The sequence below is a fragment of the Staurois parvus genome, unplaced genomic scaffold (assembly GCF_062004578.1).
Source record: "Staurois parvus isolate SC_StPar_1 unplaced genomic scaffold, SC_StPar_1.0 ptg001677l, whole genome shotgun sequence".
Taxonomy (NCBI): domain Eukaryota; kingdom Metazoa; phylum Chordata; class Amphibia; order Anura; family Ranidae; genus Staurois; species Staurois parvus.
Window position 1 is genome coordinate 142,308 of NW_028319473.1, and position 16,538 is coordinate 158,845.

Consider the following 16,538-nt stretch of genomic DNA (forward strand, 5'->3'; position numbering starts at 1 on the left):
GGCTCCTTGTATCTGTTTTCTCTTTTTATTTTTGTCCTGATTAGTAGAAAGTTGGAGCCCATGTTGACCAGCTTTGGGCTTGTGTTTGATGTCATTAGAGTGACATTAGTTTGAGATGCTTCTGGAATCGCTCAAAGTTCATTGACATCTGCAGTTGATCTCCTTCTAACCCTCATATGACCTGCTTCATGTGGGTTTTGCATTCCCCTAGACTTGTATGGGAATGCTATACCTGTTTGAAGTGAATTAAAAGCCCCTCAGTTCAGGGATCTTAGCAGTCTGGTCATTGTGAGGAAAGATCCCACATTGGAGTCTTGAGTCAAGGACATTAGAACAGTCAACGTTTTTTCTAGCTGGAGAAAGGTTAGTTACTAGTAGTACTTGTGGATAGCACTGAATCTATGTACTGATATCAGTTTAAAGTCACTCAACCACCAAAAATGGCATTACCCAAAATATATAATCTAGGACGTGGTTCTCAACCTTGGCCACCCTTCTCCCAGGCCTCCAGCCAGATCCTCTAACCTCCTGCTACTAGGCCTCCAGCTATCTGCAGATCCCTTAACCTCACACAGATCTTCCTGACTCCTATAGTACTCCCACAATCTTCTATAGTGGACAACAATGTCCCTCAGCCCCCACAGTGACCTCCAGCGTCCTGCAGTGCCATCCAACCCTCCACAGTGCCACTCCCTCCCTGTGTCAACTGCAGAACCTCTAGCTCCCAACTTTCAGCAGTGTATCACAGTGCCACCTGGCCTCCTACAGATCCCTCTCCAATTGCTGCACCACCCTCAAATCTTCCATAATGCCCCTGCACAATTCATTACCTCCCGAAGAGACCCCCAACCCCATCAAGAGACCCCATCCCCCACAGTTTTCCCCAGCCCCCTCCAAAACCCTTGTCTCCTACAGGATCAGCCAGTCTGCTCCAGAACCCCCATGCTCCCACAGTGACACCCAGACTCACTCAGAGCCCTCAAGCATTTCAGTAGATATATTGAATACTTTTCACGTGTGAGAATACATTTTTTTCTTTTATTTTCTGTTGGGGAATGGAAGGTTTTGGAAGAGGTTCTCACTAATGTAAAGAACCACAGATCTAGGATATATACTGCTTGGAACCCTCTAGGGTACCTTTTTAGTTGAAAAGTGAACATTGGTTGGATTTTGCGGTGTGTACTGACCACCAACGTAAAAGGACAATTTTCACTATCAATGAGAAGCGGCAATTTCTTACTGGAACTTATTGAGCAGATCATCATAACACAGGCTTTAGGTACAATATAATTTAAGCAGGAGTTCTCTAAGACCTCAAACTTATCTCAAAGTTTCTTTCATGATAAAAAGGTTACAGAAAGGCCACCACATTTAATGATTGGTAAGCTGCAATATATACAATTTTTATTTTGGGGTTTAATACCGCTTTTTACTCAGATTTTGTTTTATTATTTTTTTTTTACTTTAATCGTTTAAATACTTTTTGAATTCCTTGAAAGGTCCTGAGGCAGTCTCCTCTGGGGAGGAGCTAGTCTGCTAAACACATTAGCCACACTCACAAGGAGAATAATTTTGGAATACTCTAGAGGTACAGTTTGGTAAAGATTTAAAGTCATTTACAAATCTTATGACTTTCTTAAATCAGACATTAAGTGAAGCTTATGTTTTTTTTTCGTACCAAGAGATGAAAAGTCAGCTGTCATTGGCTAAATGCACCGCAAGGTCTGTTGTACTAGTCTTCAAGCCTCATGCTACAGAACCTGATTTGATAGCTTTGTTACCTAAAGGCCTTCTAGTTGGAAAAGCATCATTTTATTATTGCCGAGCTTCGCTGTGCTGGAGCACATGTAGCCACAGCTAGCCATTTATCTGACACAGCGGACTTAGCACTGGCAGCTTTATGGCACACAGTGATTTCAGCTTTTCTTTCGGGGAGAGGCGGTGACAACCTATAGCATACTTGAGTAGCTTTGAAAGGACTGGTGGATGAAGTCAGTCTCCGAAACGAAGAGCCTCTGTGTATTAAAGTTATACTGCAGGGGCGGACTGACCATTTGGAAACTCACGCACTGCCCGAGGGCCCGGGGTCAGTAGGGGGCCCCATGAGATGCCCCTGGTACCTTTTTCATAGGCTTTTTTGAGTTTGGGCAAGGACACAGGGGCTTCATGATCCCCTATTGCCCGGTGGCCCCATGAGTTGTCAGTCCGCCCCTGTTATACTGTATCACGGGAAATGCATCAGTTTATAAACCGGCAAGGCCTTTGTATTGTGTACAACTGAACTTTTTGACTTCAGAAAAGCACTGCCAGAGTATGACAATGCCTTTAAAGTCTTCAGTTCTGAGGGCCCATTGCCTTTATGACACCTTTTGGTCTGCTTTCTGGACTAATTGTGAAGTAAGCCCAACCACCAATCCTTTGTGAGTTAAAGTACTGTAGATATAACCCCTTACTAAAGAACATTTAGTCTGCTAAACAATTGTAATTTTTCTTCCATAAAATACCTTTCACTTTTTTTAATCGTTTGTTGTAGTGCTGGGTATGTTCTGCAGCCTCTTTGCAACCACTTCCTGTCTACATGCGCTCCAGCAATGGCTACATGGCATTTCTTAGGGCAAGTTTCGTGATAGTGACAACAGTGGACCATTTCTGTGTAAGGTGTGTTGATTTGGCCACTAGTCTCCATGTAAAGCTCATGTCACTGGGTTACAATGCATTATCACACAGGACACCCATAACAGGATGGGCCTTCGTAGTGTTTCTCAGGTGGGTGTCCCTGATGGTGACAACAATGGACCATGCTTGCATAATGTGAGTTGAAATGGCCACTTGTCTCTCCCATCTGAAACCCATGGGACTGGGTGGCAATGCATTGGCAGACAAGACAGGGCGTTGTCACCCATAACAGGAAGGGCCCACATGGAGTTCCTCAAGATGGGTTTCCAGATGGTGACAGCCTATTGTAGTCTCTAACTGAAGCCCACGTGACAGGGTGACAACACCTTGAAAGGGAGGACCTTCATGGCAGGATCACCAGAGATAATTTTAATATAAGCTGCAGATTTAAAACGATTGAAAATGGCTTTTATTACATTATGAATTATATGAGATATAAGACATATACATCTACTTTTATTTTACCTAACCTAGTTTTTTTCTCAGAAGGGGCAACAAGCTTTTTTTTTCTCCTTTCTAATTTGTGGCTTTGACATTAACTTTTCCCTCTTCCCTAATTTCCAGTAAAGGGAAAATTATCTGCAATTGCTGCGCAGGGGAAAATAGGTATCGTGAGACTCTGTATGGGAAAGAACCCCCTTCTTCCCAGCTGCACGTCCTGCACCCTCCAACTGTCCCCCTTAACTATCCCAGAATCTTCTCTGCTCAGTAGAGTTTCCAGAAATTCGGGGCTAAGTTAAATTTTTTTTTTCCCTATCAAAATTGTTCAAAGATAATCATTGTATAGCACCAATATCTTTATTGGCTTCCACTGGAACATCATTTTGGGGTACCATATGTCTGACTACAGCCATTCCGGTTGTGTAGAAGAAAAAAAGGTCTCCACATCATTGATTTGGAGTCCTAATTGGTAATTTTCCATAACGGTCAAGGAAAACAAGCCAACCCATGCTGTAGGGTACCCCTCTTCATCAGGGTTCACAGGGCTGGTTGAGTTAGTTTGGCTCAGTGCAATTAAAGAATAGAACTGTGAATTTGGTAGTGTTGATGAAGCTCAGCTTGTTTCTCTTACTCCTCCTGGATCAGGTCCACAGTACCTGGAGGTGCCATGATAATTGAGAGCTGATGGTTGAGATAGGTTGATGGGTTAAAGACGAGAACAATAGATGTGATATTGATTATGCAGATTGGCTTTTTTCTCCTACTCCTCCTAGACCTGGAGGTACCTTCATAATTGAGAGCTGCCTACCCAGAGAAGCTCTACTCAGTTGTAGACCAAACTGGGATCCACCCACACCCTCCAAATTGCATTCAACCCTTATGATTTGCGGAAACTCTATTTGAATGGAAGATCCCAAAAACTAATGTCCTAACCATCCTTTTGCCATAGCCTGGACTGCACAGCCTTAACAGCAAAACATCTAGCAGAGAGAAGAATTGGTCTTCTTGAGTTTTGAGGAGATCTCTTTTCCAACTTTACCTTCTCCCACCACCACATTATAGCTGACCTTTTTATGATAAAATAGGCAGAGACAAAAAGGCCTTATTATCGTGGTTTATTATCTCTCACATGACAGCAAACAATCGGTTTCTTAGCTGGTTGTCATTTTTATAGCCTTGGGATGTTCCAGACCGAGATGGGCAAGTGACACGGAACTGGATAGCAGCCACCAATGGTTCAGAGCTTGCAGATAACAATACATCTGGGTACTTGCTGTGTTATTCAGCTTCTATCTTGTTGCAGTTTTACGTGGTTTTGAAAATATCTAAAAAATTTAGTAATTTGGGTTGTTGGAACACAGCATGGAATCTCCCTTTAAATCCTCATAATTCTTTTTACCCTTGGCTGCCTCACCAAATGCTAAATACTTAAAGCTAAACTCTAGCCCAAAAATGTTGGTTATGAATGGAGTATGGAAGAGTTTAAAATTTAGAGCCCATTGAATAATAGTCCCTCCTTTACCTTCCTGCTGATACCAGGTCAAAAGTATGGAGGGGGTGGTTGTCACGGCACAGGAAGGCACAGACCGCAATCAATTCTTCCTTACTCTACTAAAATAGTTTTTTGTCTTTGATGCTTTTAGGTACATTACCCATCACTTCTTGTCTTGACAGGAAGTGAAGCAAACTCCCCAACAGGGTCACCAATGGCTATGAAAACCTACCTGAGGTTCTAAGCCTTACCTATTCTTTCCAAAACAAAATTAAACATTTTGGCTGGAGATTGGCTTTAATATAATAATATATCTTCCTGCTTTAGGCCATCATTTCACCACGGTGTGATGTCTTGTCTGCTTTTCAGTGCATGGACCCATCCGTACCATCACAGCTTCAGGACTAATATTACAAGTACTTATGGTAACCTTTGCTTCACCCTGCTGAAAATTGCTAACTTAAAATTTCACCGTGATCAATACATTAATTGAAATTCAAGGTGCTGGTTGTAATTTTCAGGGTTTTTTGTGTGTTTTTTGGGGGAGATTTCAATCTTTAGAGGGCCAGTCTACTGTGATAATTTAGATTACAATACAGATGAGGGCGTTGGCATCTCTGGCCATCTCAAATTCCTAAGAAATGGTATCCTCGCTACTCCTATTGCGCTCTATCATATAAAATAGTTTAGAATTCAACCAGGAGACTGAATTCACTAGGAAATGTTGACACTTCTGGATAAAGAAAGTTTAGAATGTTGATCGGGGGTGTATCCGGTTGGCCTTTTGGGATTTCTTTCTTGTTGGAACAAATTGGATTACAGAGTTTTGACTCTTTCTGTATCAGCTCTGGGTTTAGCATTCCGAGGAAGCAAGCTAGATGTATCTACTGGAACCATATATTCTGGGAACCTTACTGTATATCCCAACTTACTCCCTCAGTTCAGACAGAAAATCCCCTCAAATCATATTGGTTCCTTCCCCCAACTCACTATCCACCACTCTACTGCTAATGCTTTAAATACCACCAACCCTACATGCTTATGGAAAAATTGGAAAACTAAATTTTTGGAAAATTACAGCTGTGGAGGCTTAAAAAAACAGAGCCCTGGAACAAGGTCAGGACTTTTAATTAAAACTGATAGATCTCCTCATCATGGGGGGCCTTGATCTGTCAACTCTTGAGTCTAAATAAAATATTTCCTTTAAAAGCCTGTACAGTTAGAAAAATATAAGGCTCAACTCTAGGGTGACCCCCAGATGAAGAACATTGCTTTTCATGAGATGGTTTATTAAAGAGAAATTTCTTAATTCACAGACCCGCAGTCTTCCACAATGGTCCCGGCTGTGATGACCTGTCCTTTAAATCTACTTTTCTTGTTGTCATGTTGCTGCCCCCTCCATTGATGTCATTACATACAATGTAGGACCAGTGGTCCTGCATTTGTACATGATGACGTTGAGGCGCCTAAGTACATTCAGGCACTGGGACTGTGGGGTAAGGTAAGCATTACTCTCCATTAGATTCTTCCCTTGACAAACCTTAAGGATGAGCATTCCGAATCTTGCATAAGGCCAGTTTTGAAAGTAGTTTTTGTTTGGTTTGACCATTTTTACCTACAGGAAGTCTTGTAACCCCCCTCAGCAAGCCCTGTAACTTTGCACATCCCTACTGTTTTTACCCACTGATGTCCTTTAGGCCACTGGATTCATATGCTAAAGGGATAATCTACTATAAACTCTCTTCTAAGACTTTGCTGTAACCAAGTCCCTTTCCCTCATGTTCATGCTTTTCTTTCACTGTGGTGGGCAGACTGATAAAGTTTCGGGGAGTTTATCTGCATAAGCGCTTCACCAATCATTATGTTATCTTTCACAAACCAGCACTATATTAGCCTTGCTGGCTGTGAGTGAACCCTTGAGAATATAAGGTAATTGCGGTAGACTCGGTGCTAACCAAGAAGGACATGTCAGTACTCATGCATGCGCCATTCTTTGTATCTCCATGTTATGCGTGTGTGAATGCCATCATGGCACGTTATATCTTAGATAATATAAAGATACATGCTTGTGTATTCTTTATTCTGTCATCTTTCCACACCGGATAGGTGCATGCTGGGATACGTTGGGGTGTCGTTCTATGCCCAAGTGGCATTGTACCAAGCCTTGGATTTACAAATGGCTAGATTTAGGATAGCCACTAAGTACACTATAAATTTCCTCCTGCTGTTTATTCTTTCTTTATAGGCTTAAAGGGAATGTAGATTTTCTGGTGACAGAAATGTGTCTGTACATGGCCTTCTGTACTTTGTATTGCTTTTATGTATTCATATACAGTAGTCTTTGTTCTGTTCTGATGATGACTTGATGGCTCTTCTTAGCCTCCCACCTAAGATCCCAATGGCAATAATCACTCTTCTGGAAAAAAGACTTAGACACACGGAAGTAAGGAATGAAGAGTAAATAGTAAAATAGTATAGGCCAATAGGTTAAAGTTAGGAGCAGTGGATAACCCTTTTAAAGGGTGACCAATGAAATGGTGGTAATTAGTTGACAATCTGTGTTCCTTGTTGTAAGTTGTGTTTGGACATCCTTGCCGCATCATGCTGATCCTTCATTTAAATGATTTTGATTTTGGGCATTTGGCCTTTTGGTTAGTTCCTCTTTTTTTTTTTTTTTTCTCCTTAATTAGCAGCAGTCAAAAAGTCAGTCTGAAGGAACGGGTCTTCTCCAGCCCCAGAGGTGTGGCCACGAAAGGCAAAGGCTCTCCACAGTCCCAAGGTGTGCGCAGATCCCCCAGCGCTGACCAAAGCATGGAGGAAAGTCCTAGTAAGGTGCCCAAGAGCTGGAGCTTTGGAGACCGGGGAAGGACACGCCAGGCCTTCCGCATCAAGGGATCGGCGTCACGGCAGAATTCTGAAGGTGAGGGTATTGCATCAGTGAATTTACATCATCAATGCCACCTTCAACCTCATTCCCAATGAGAACACATATATAGTACCTGTTTAACCTGCCAAATGATTTGGGCAACAATCAGGATACACTCACTCTGTTATATGGCTGAAAAGGGTAATGATGACACAATGGCAAACCTGCCATACTGCAGCCTCCATGTATGCCCATTATAACTTATCTAAATGCCAGCAAGCTCCAATGAAGGTTTCTCCCTCCCAGCCATTAATTCGCCCGCCATGCTGCCAATATCCATATCATTATGTGGCTGTCTCTATGCGTCAGTCATCGTCTACCATGAGAGTGCCGGCTAAAACAAATATTAATTGCCATTTGTAAAGCTATTTTGGCCACCCTGAATGGCAATGAGGTTGGTGGAAGTGGGGGAAAGGGTGTTGGCAAAGGCAATTGTATGATACTCAGCAGAACCAGCTGCCAAGCTCCTTGGGTGGGCATCCCTTTTAGAGGGAAAACCATTTATTACATCAGGTTTCTTCTCTGGGCGGTTAAAAAGGGGATCTGATTGGTCATTGTGAGAAAGCAGACAACTTTTTCTTCAGCTTTTATAAATATGGTGGAGAGTTATGCCACCTAATGGTTTCCATTATCTTTAGGAGACATTGGTGCTGAGATTCCTGTGCTTGAGGTCTTGAGACCTGTTGTGGCCAATATAAGGGGTTCCCACCCTATCTGCTGGGTTTTTTATTTATTATATACTAGAGATAACTCAACTGAAGAAGTAGGAGCAACTTAAGGATGGTGTGAACGATCAAAAGGTGAACTTACAGGGACTAAAACATAGAGAGCTCATCATTGGAGTCCCCAAGAGATATAGGAAGCATAAAAGGGTTGTAAGAAGCAAATTTTAATTGTTTGCATTTACTAGAAAATATAGATAATGAGAATGTTATTTATAAGATGTCTGTAAACGGAACTGTCTATGTTGTCTCGACCACTGGTTGGGCTCTGATCTGCACTGACACCCATGTTCCATGGATAAAGTTTATATCTGGTTACTCAAGATGAGGCCTCTCATATTTCAGTTACTTCAATTTCTGAGGTTAATTCTGAATGACTAGTGTGAAAAGCTGTTTTGTTAGTTCTGCCACCATCTCCTCTACTTTGCATTTGAAATGGACTTGTCCAAGGGTACCTATTGACATGACATGATGGTCCAACATGATTGTTGTATTGAGGAGCACTCGGATGTCTATTGGCACCCTGTGGTTGCAGAAAACACTTCCTGCCTCCCCCATCTTGGGATGAGAATTTTTTTGGATGTTGCAACCCCACCCAGTGCCACGGTCTCTTCTATTTTCCATGCTTGGCTGAATAAACTTTATTGTTTATGTCACCATAGTTCTACAGAATGATCCTCTAGTAGTAAGATCTTCTGGTCATTGTTGTATATCAGCAGGTGCATATTTATGTATTAGTCATTTTATAGAACAATGCATGGTGGCTTGACTGCTGCCTCATATGTCTGATTGGCCATTGTTTGTATCTAATTGATGGGAGGTCTCTCCCCCCAGAAGCCAGTCTCCCTGGAGAGGAGATTCCTGAGGATAACAGAAGCTGTAATTGTGAGTTCCTTTCTGAAGAGTGGACCCCCGGTCTAAAGGCGTCCATTCGAGCGGTTTGGTAAGTTTGTTGCTCACCAACAACATGGGGTAGGGGGGAGCGCTGAAAATAAAAATACAAACCAGCATTTGGGTTAAAGTACCCTGAGGGGTCTTGGGTTTTGGTTTTGTATTGATGGTCAAATGCAGCTTGCTTTCATGTGCATTCTGCTTTCATTTGAGATGCCTTTAAGACACTACTGAGATCATCAGAATTCAATGACTGGTGCATTTGACCTGCATTTGGCTTCCTTCCTTAAGACAGGCTATACATTAACCAATATTCTTTCCTTCAACCTAGAGCTGAAGAAAAGAAAATTGCTTGATTTCCCCATCAACACAATCAGTATTGATGAGGGAATCCCTCTGACAGATCTTTTGTATTCTGACAGCGGGAGGTTACCCAGCCATCAGAATACAATGATCACTGCTTGAGGCTACAGCAGCTGGCAGTGATCGAGAAAAAAAAAAAAAAAGGCTGGTTGTACTGAAATTGATCGATTGATCAACTTCACTACAACCATCCTGCCCATACATGGATCAAAATTTGTCAGTTCCATGAATCGGCCAAATTTGATTCTGTCCTTGGCTGGGTTTAGTTGCATCAACATCTCCAATGTGAATCCCCAACATAAATAGAAGAACATGGTTAAATCGGTCTACCTGACTAAAACATTTTTTTGGTGGATTGGTTGTCATTGGATAATTGTTTTCCATTGTACAATGTTTCCTTCCCAGTGTCATGAGGTTCCTGGTGTCCAAGCGGAAGTTTAAGGAGAGTTTACGACCGTACGACGTCATGGATGTGATAGAACAGTACTCTGCTGGACATCTGGACATGCTCGCCCGTATCAAAAATCTCCAGTCCAGGCAAGACATCTTTAGCAGATCTCTCACGGTTATTAGATACACATGAACACTGATTGCTGGTGACCCTTGATATCACAATGACACATTTAATTTAACAAATGACTTGTTATCGCTTATTTTGGTTTAACATTTCCTTCTGAGATACCTAGAGATAGTAGATCATTGTATCTGTATCTGTTTTAAAATGTGTAATTCGATGGCCCTTGGCTGTAGTTGTTGCCCCTCAAATAATTCCCAGTGGAGGGTTGGCAAATTATACTTGAGGGACCTTTGGCACTTCAGTACCAGCTCTTTGTAACTAACTAAAAGGGATTATGGGAAAGAATGGCAAGGTAGTGGCCATGATGGCCAAACAGCTTTATCCTACTGTAGGATAGCTTTGTGGATTCACAGCACCAGCTTCATGTCTACAACAAGATGGAATTCTGTCTACGTCCCTTTATGAACCAGATTTCCCCACAATAAGAGCCGGTGGTATAGCTAAGATAATTCTAGAGATGCTGTGACCAGACACTGCTGTGTACATACAGAAGCTATGGGCCCCTGTTTAAAGAAATTGTCCTTTTGCCAGCGCTCCACTGATGATACCATGGAAGTCTCTCAAGAAGAGCTCCCAAAACTATTTACTGATCCATTGCTAAAAAGATTTGAGTCACTGAAGGTTAGAGAAATTGAAGTCATTCCATAACTTTGTCAGAACAAGTTCTTCACATTGTTTTCTCTGTGTTTGTGCGGATCAAGGTGCACAGGTGTGTAGAAACTAGGCCGACACAGGTATATGACCCTCTAAACTTGAAAGATAAAGGAATACAAAAGTTAAGTCACATGTCCTCAACCAACATTATGGATACTCTTAAGGGTAGTTAGACAGTCAGGGGGCTCTGATGATCAATGTACCCGTGTACTATGTTGACACATAGTATGACCTACAGCATGGGGTCTTCTTCAATGCCAATTACAAAGAGGTATATATGACTATTAAAAGAAATGGTTAGGCTTGAGGTTGGAGGGGTGCCAAGGTTACATTTAGGGTTACATGGTGGTCAAGTATGAGGGCTATAGTGAGGGTAATGTGAGAAGAACAATAGAGTAGAACATCACTCTCCATGGTGGGAGCTCAAAGCCAAAAAGAAGCAACCCCCGATCTCCCAGTGCTGAAACTCTTAAGGGTAGTTAGACAGTCAGGGGGCTCTGACAGTCAATGTACCCATGTACTATGTTGACACATAGTATGACCTACAGCATGCGGTCTTCTTCAATGCCAATTACAGAGAGGTATATATGACCATTAAAAGAAATGGTTAGGCTTGAGGTTGGAGGGGTATCAAGGTTACAGTTAGGGTTACATGGTGGTCAAGTATGAGGGCTATAGTGAGGGTAATGTGAGAAGAACAATAGAGTAGAACATCACTCTCCATGGTGGGAGCTCAAAGCCAAAAAGAAGCAACCCCCGATCTCCCAGTGCTGAAAGCCTATGTATCATCTTTTTTCACCATTTTTTGTTCAAGTTGGTTTCTAATGAGCATTAAACCCTGTAAATTAATGTCGGCAATTTAATGGAAGCCAGTTATAGACATAAATGTGAGCGCTAAATTTGGCTGATCACTGTAGATTTAGTCCCATTCAGTAATTTCATAAGATAGTTTATGTGCATAATATACTCGTTATTATGCAGAGTAAAGGAAGTGCCTAGGGAGCAGCTGATGAATTTTCTCAGTTGCAGGTGCGCTCATCCTGGTTTATTTTCTAACAAATAACTGATTGCAAATTTTTTGTGCTTTCAAGGTGGAACAGAGTTGGCAACATTTTCCAGTTGCTTTAAGCGAAGAGTGATACTAAATCCTATTTATAGGGATGGCGGTTCAAGCTTCTAGTCCCTGAAGCTAGATCTGAACTTCCCAACCTCTGCTAAAAAGTCTTGTTCCAAAATGACACATTGAGGCGAGCTGCTCTACATATGTAATAATCTAGTGAAAAAATATTCTTACCCAAGTGGTAAATATTTTTAACCAAGCAACAACTGCCTGATTTGAGCATCACAAGAAGTAAAGGATTCAATAGATTGGAACTGAGCAGCTGCAGAAAGGTACAGGTGGTCTCATTAATCTGACATTGTCTCTTTTGAGCCAGTGGTTGGGGACCACAGGGCCAGAGCATTGTTTTAAGTATTTTCTCAGGTAGTGGTGTCCTTTTAGCTCTGCGTTGGTCAAGTAGTAAGATACATTTCAGGTGGGATCTAGAGACAAGTATAAGTCAAATTTGCATACCCGAACCACAAACATACATAGCCTGTAGTATTCCAATCCAACTGGACTAGTTCTGTAATGTTGAAATGGTTTTTCTGCTCATCAAAGAGGGACTATGGAAGCTGCTTAGAAGACCATCAAAATGTCTTCCCCATTATAGAAGAAGTCCAGTTGAATGTAACTAAATATTACTGTCTATACCAGTCTTTCTCAACCTATTTAACACAGAGGACCCCTTAAATTAACTTTCCAGTCTCAGGGAACCCCTGCTAAAAAGTAAGATCGGTACAACTCATGGTACATTAGTGTTATGATCAGTGGGGAAGAATGCTCATTACACTTGTGGTCATTGGGAAGCATTACTCCTTTACAGACAACTAAACAGATCACTGGTGTCAGTGGGAACTTAGAGGCAGAAATTTCCCATTGCTCAAGGAACCCCTAGCAACCCCTGGAGGAACCCTAGTTGAGAAACCATGGTATGGATCACGGTTTCTCAACCAGGGTTCCTTAGATCTCTAGTGTTCCTTCAGAGGTTGCTAGGGGTTCCTTGAGCAATGGGAAGTTTCTGCCTCTAAGTTCCCATTGACACCATTGATCTGTGTAGTTGTCAATGACCAAAAGTGTAAGGAGCATTCTTCCCACTGACTATCACACTAATGTATTATGAGTTTTAGATATAGTCATTTTTTGCAGGGATTCATTGAGACTGTAAAGTCATTTTAAGGGTTCCTCTGTGTTTGAAAGGTTGAAAGAGGCTGAGATATACTATGACCTGCATAAATGAGAAGCTTCATAGATACCAACCTGTATCTGCAAATCAACTCAACTCTATGGTAGATAAATGCCTTGAAAGTCAACATCATGATACTCATGGATCAAGCCACTTGCAGGTACCAGATACAGCGCTGGCCTGTGCTTCAGTGATCAAGGTATCTAGTCAGATGGGGCTGTGACTGTAATCCCAAGCTTAGTGATGGTTTGAAATATTCTCCAGAGCAGATACCTAGAAGTAGCTAACAGTACAATTTGACTGGAGCAGTCTTTTTTGCTTTCTATGGTCAGGTTGGAACTAGGTTTTGGTTGGGTCAACAAAAATGTTTTGTAAGCTATTGGAAGCAAAGATGCATCTAAATTCCATTTTGGTTTTGGATGGTATCTGGCTACTTGGGGTTAGTAACCACTTTAAATTCTTTCCATGTGAGGCCTCTGGTTATACAGTCTCCAAGCAAAATTGGCTTTGAGATGGAATTCTTCTCTTTTTTGAAGGGCTACCATTCAGTTCCAGCAATTGCCAGTTTCAGCATCCAGTGCACCCTGATGAGCATATACATATTTGACACTATTGTGGCTAATTGTGTCTCTCTTGTGTCTTATTGTGTATTTTTATTCCACACCTTCATCATGACGCACACTCCCTTCTCTATATTGTCACACTGTGTCTCACCTTGATCCATAGGAATATATGTTGACCTATATCCAATATTTCACCCAGGATATTGCCACATATATACATGCAAATATATTCCAGTGTTCCCAGCCAATCCCAGTGTCGACTGGTGTTTCTGCAGCTGTTCATACCCCCAATTTCAACTATTTGGAATATATTTCCAGACACTTTCAATTCTTCTTCTTTTTTTTTTTTGTTTTACCGTCCTGAATTTTCCCCACGTTGCTTCATTATGCATCTTTGCTGGTGTTTTGTTTTTCTATTTACTTTGCCAGGATAGATTTGATTGTGGGTCCCCCACCCCCTTCTACACCCCGGCACAAGAAGTACCCTACCAAAGGATCAGTGCTCTCTACCAAAGAATCTCCCCAATATTCTCCTAGGTTAGGATTCACCAAAACGCCTCTTTGTCTGGACTGCTTTTTCTTTCATTATTCTTTTTTTTCCTTAAAGTGAACCCCTTTCAGCTCATGGTTTGTGATGGCGGGAATGTTGACTTTGGGCCAACCTTTGGCAGCAACACAACACAGGATTGAGTTTTTACTTGCAGGTAGCATTAAGGTATCTATAAAGATTGGATTGGCACTGGGTGTCCCCCAAATGTTCATCAGTAACACAAGCTTTCACTCAAATGTTGATACTCCTGACATCTGCTATTCCCATCAAAACTGATACCGGTACTTTTGCCACATCAAAAAAGAAGAGAGGAACACAACTTTCATATATAACCAGAGCTCTGGATAGCATTTATTTCTTAAATGTTCAATCTTCGAAGCCTTACAAAAAAAGTCTTTCATATGGAACCCACCAAGGACATGCTATACAATATTCCAAGGGTTTAAAGGTTTTCCCATAGGTGCCACATTATCTTTAATAATTCAGAAACATTCTGATAAGGGGCATGATGTATGACCAAACAGACTCTAAGCCAGGGGTTCTGTACCCGGGTTGTCTATAGCAACCAAAGGATTGATGTATAGAGCAGGGTTCTTTAATAATTAAAAACCTAAATCCACTGGATTTTCTTCTTTATTGAACCTAACATCCTATCCCAGTGTTTTAGTAGACTTGATGGGGTTTATTTACTAAAGCTGGAGAGTCCAAAATCAGACTCCCTTCTGCATAGAAATCAATCAACTTCCAGGTTTCATAGCCAAAGCTTCATTGAACAAGCTGAGGTTAGAAGCTGATTGGTTTCTATGCAGAAGGGAGTCTGATTTTGGACTCTCCAGCTTTAGTAAATAAACCCCGATGTGTCAGATGATATGTGATTTAGCATTGTCAGGACCTCAATTCTATGTTCTGATTGCACATAGACAACAGCAAACATCTTCATAGATGTAGATCTCAGGAAGAACCACTCTTTAGGAAGGCTCTGCTCACTGCAGATGCTGGGTGCTGATCTCAGGAACCCATCCATGCTCCATATACTTCACGCTCCAATGGCGTTGCTGGCATCTCAATTTATTCAGCCATAAATGAAAACAGACATAACCCCACCTGAAGGCTATGCCTCTCAATGCATTTCACCCAGAAGATCTTAATCGAAGATTAAGCAAGTCCTGGGTGAAACGTGTTACAAGGGGTGGCCTTCAGGTAGGGTTATGTCTGTTGCCCTTTAAGACTTGTTAAAATGAGATGGATAGATAGAAAAGGGGGGTATATGGTGCAATGAGTGTCATGTGTATACTGATGATGAGTTCAGCAAGAAGTCCATAAGTTGAATTGGAACATCCGGGGTGACTTTCTGCTGGTCTCAGACACTTGATGTAGCACCACCTCAGAGACTGTAGTTGCTCTGGGTGGATAGAGGAGTGGGCGAATCGTGCCCTTTCCTCTCTCTATGTGGTTAAAATGGGATGCCAGCGACTTCTTCGGAGTGTTGATTGTATCTCAATAACTGTAGCTTGTGTATTTATGATTTGCCAATATTACGTCAATAAATATAAAAGTAATCCCACCTATGAGCATTGTTTGAAGTCATACTGGTACTGAACAGGGTCGGTGACGATGAATTGGACAGTCTGATGAAGGGGATATGGTCCAGTTTATTGGATAGGACTGATTTTAGCACTGTGTAGGGTACTGAGTCATTTGAAAATGATATGTCGGCCCCTCATCAGTGTAAGATAAGGTGTGCTTTCATTATTCTTGAAATCACTTCAACATTGAACTTGCTATGACTTTTCTATCTGTCCTGTTCAACAGTGGACTCGCAATTATCACAAACAGGAAGCTATTGAGATCATCCCACACCCCCATCTACACTCCAACACAAGACGTTTCCAACCACTCTTCTTTCTCACTAGTGAATCAAACCATAGCAGACATGCTACATACGGTATAATTGTATTAGAGGTTTTCAGGCATAGTCACATTCCCCAGACTCCCAATTCTGAAAATAACAAGTGACCACCATTTTAGCATAGCCAACTGGCCAGGGACCACCTGCCTTGCCAAGGTGTCCCATGCAGAAGGTAAGTGCCCATCACATAAATGGGTGAAAGGGGTTTGCTAGTTTTTTTTTTTCTGAGCTGCCATAAGATTGAGAAGACGAGCATCTTTTGGTTTTTTTTTTATATCTGTTGCTAGTCTTTTCATTTTGGCTCTGGGTTCCTTTTTTGTTCTTTTTTTGCATGCACGCATGTGGACTAATGAAGCATGACAAAGATGGCATCGTGGCTGATACTGAGCAGTAGTTCCATGTTTCTGCTAACTCTTCTAAAAGACAGTTTGCTCTTAATGGGGTTTTGGGGTCCTGAAGGATAGGTAACTGTATGGAGCATGCCATTTA

The 16,538-nt window shown here is 41.7% G+C and overlaps 1 protein-coding gene across 14 annotated transcripts in view; it reads left to right on the forward strand.

Moving 5' to 3' along the window:
- The window catches only part of KCNQ2 (potassium voltage-gated channel subfamily Q member 2), a 97,079-nt gene that overhangs the window by 68,254 nt on the left and 12,287 nt on the right, over nt 1-16,538 (forward strand). For 2 of the 14 annotated variants that reach the window (XM_089663384.1, XM_089663390.1), the window contains 5 exons: nt 3,241-3,282; nt 7,300-7,529; nt 9,092-9,200; nt 9,917-10,048; nt 14,020-14,127. In XM_089663384.1, coding sequence (XP_089519510.1) covers nt 3,241-3,282; nt 7,300-7,529; nt 9,092-9,200; nt 9,917-10,048; nt 14,020-14,127 — 621 coding nt within the window. The remainder of the gene's footprint in view (nt 1-3,240; nt 3,283-7,299; nt 7,530-9,091; nt 9,201-9,916; nt 10,049-14,019; nt 14,128-16,538) is intronic. The other 12 variants (XM_089663386.1, XM_089663391.1, XM_089663387.1 and 9 more) reach the window with 8 other exon arrangements.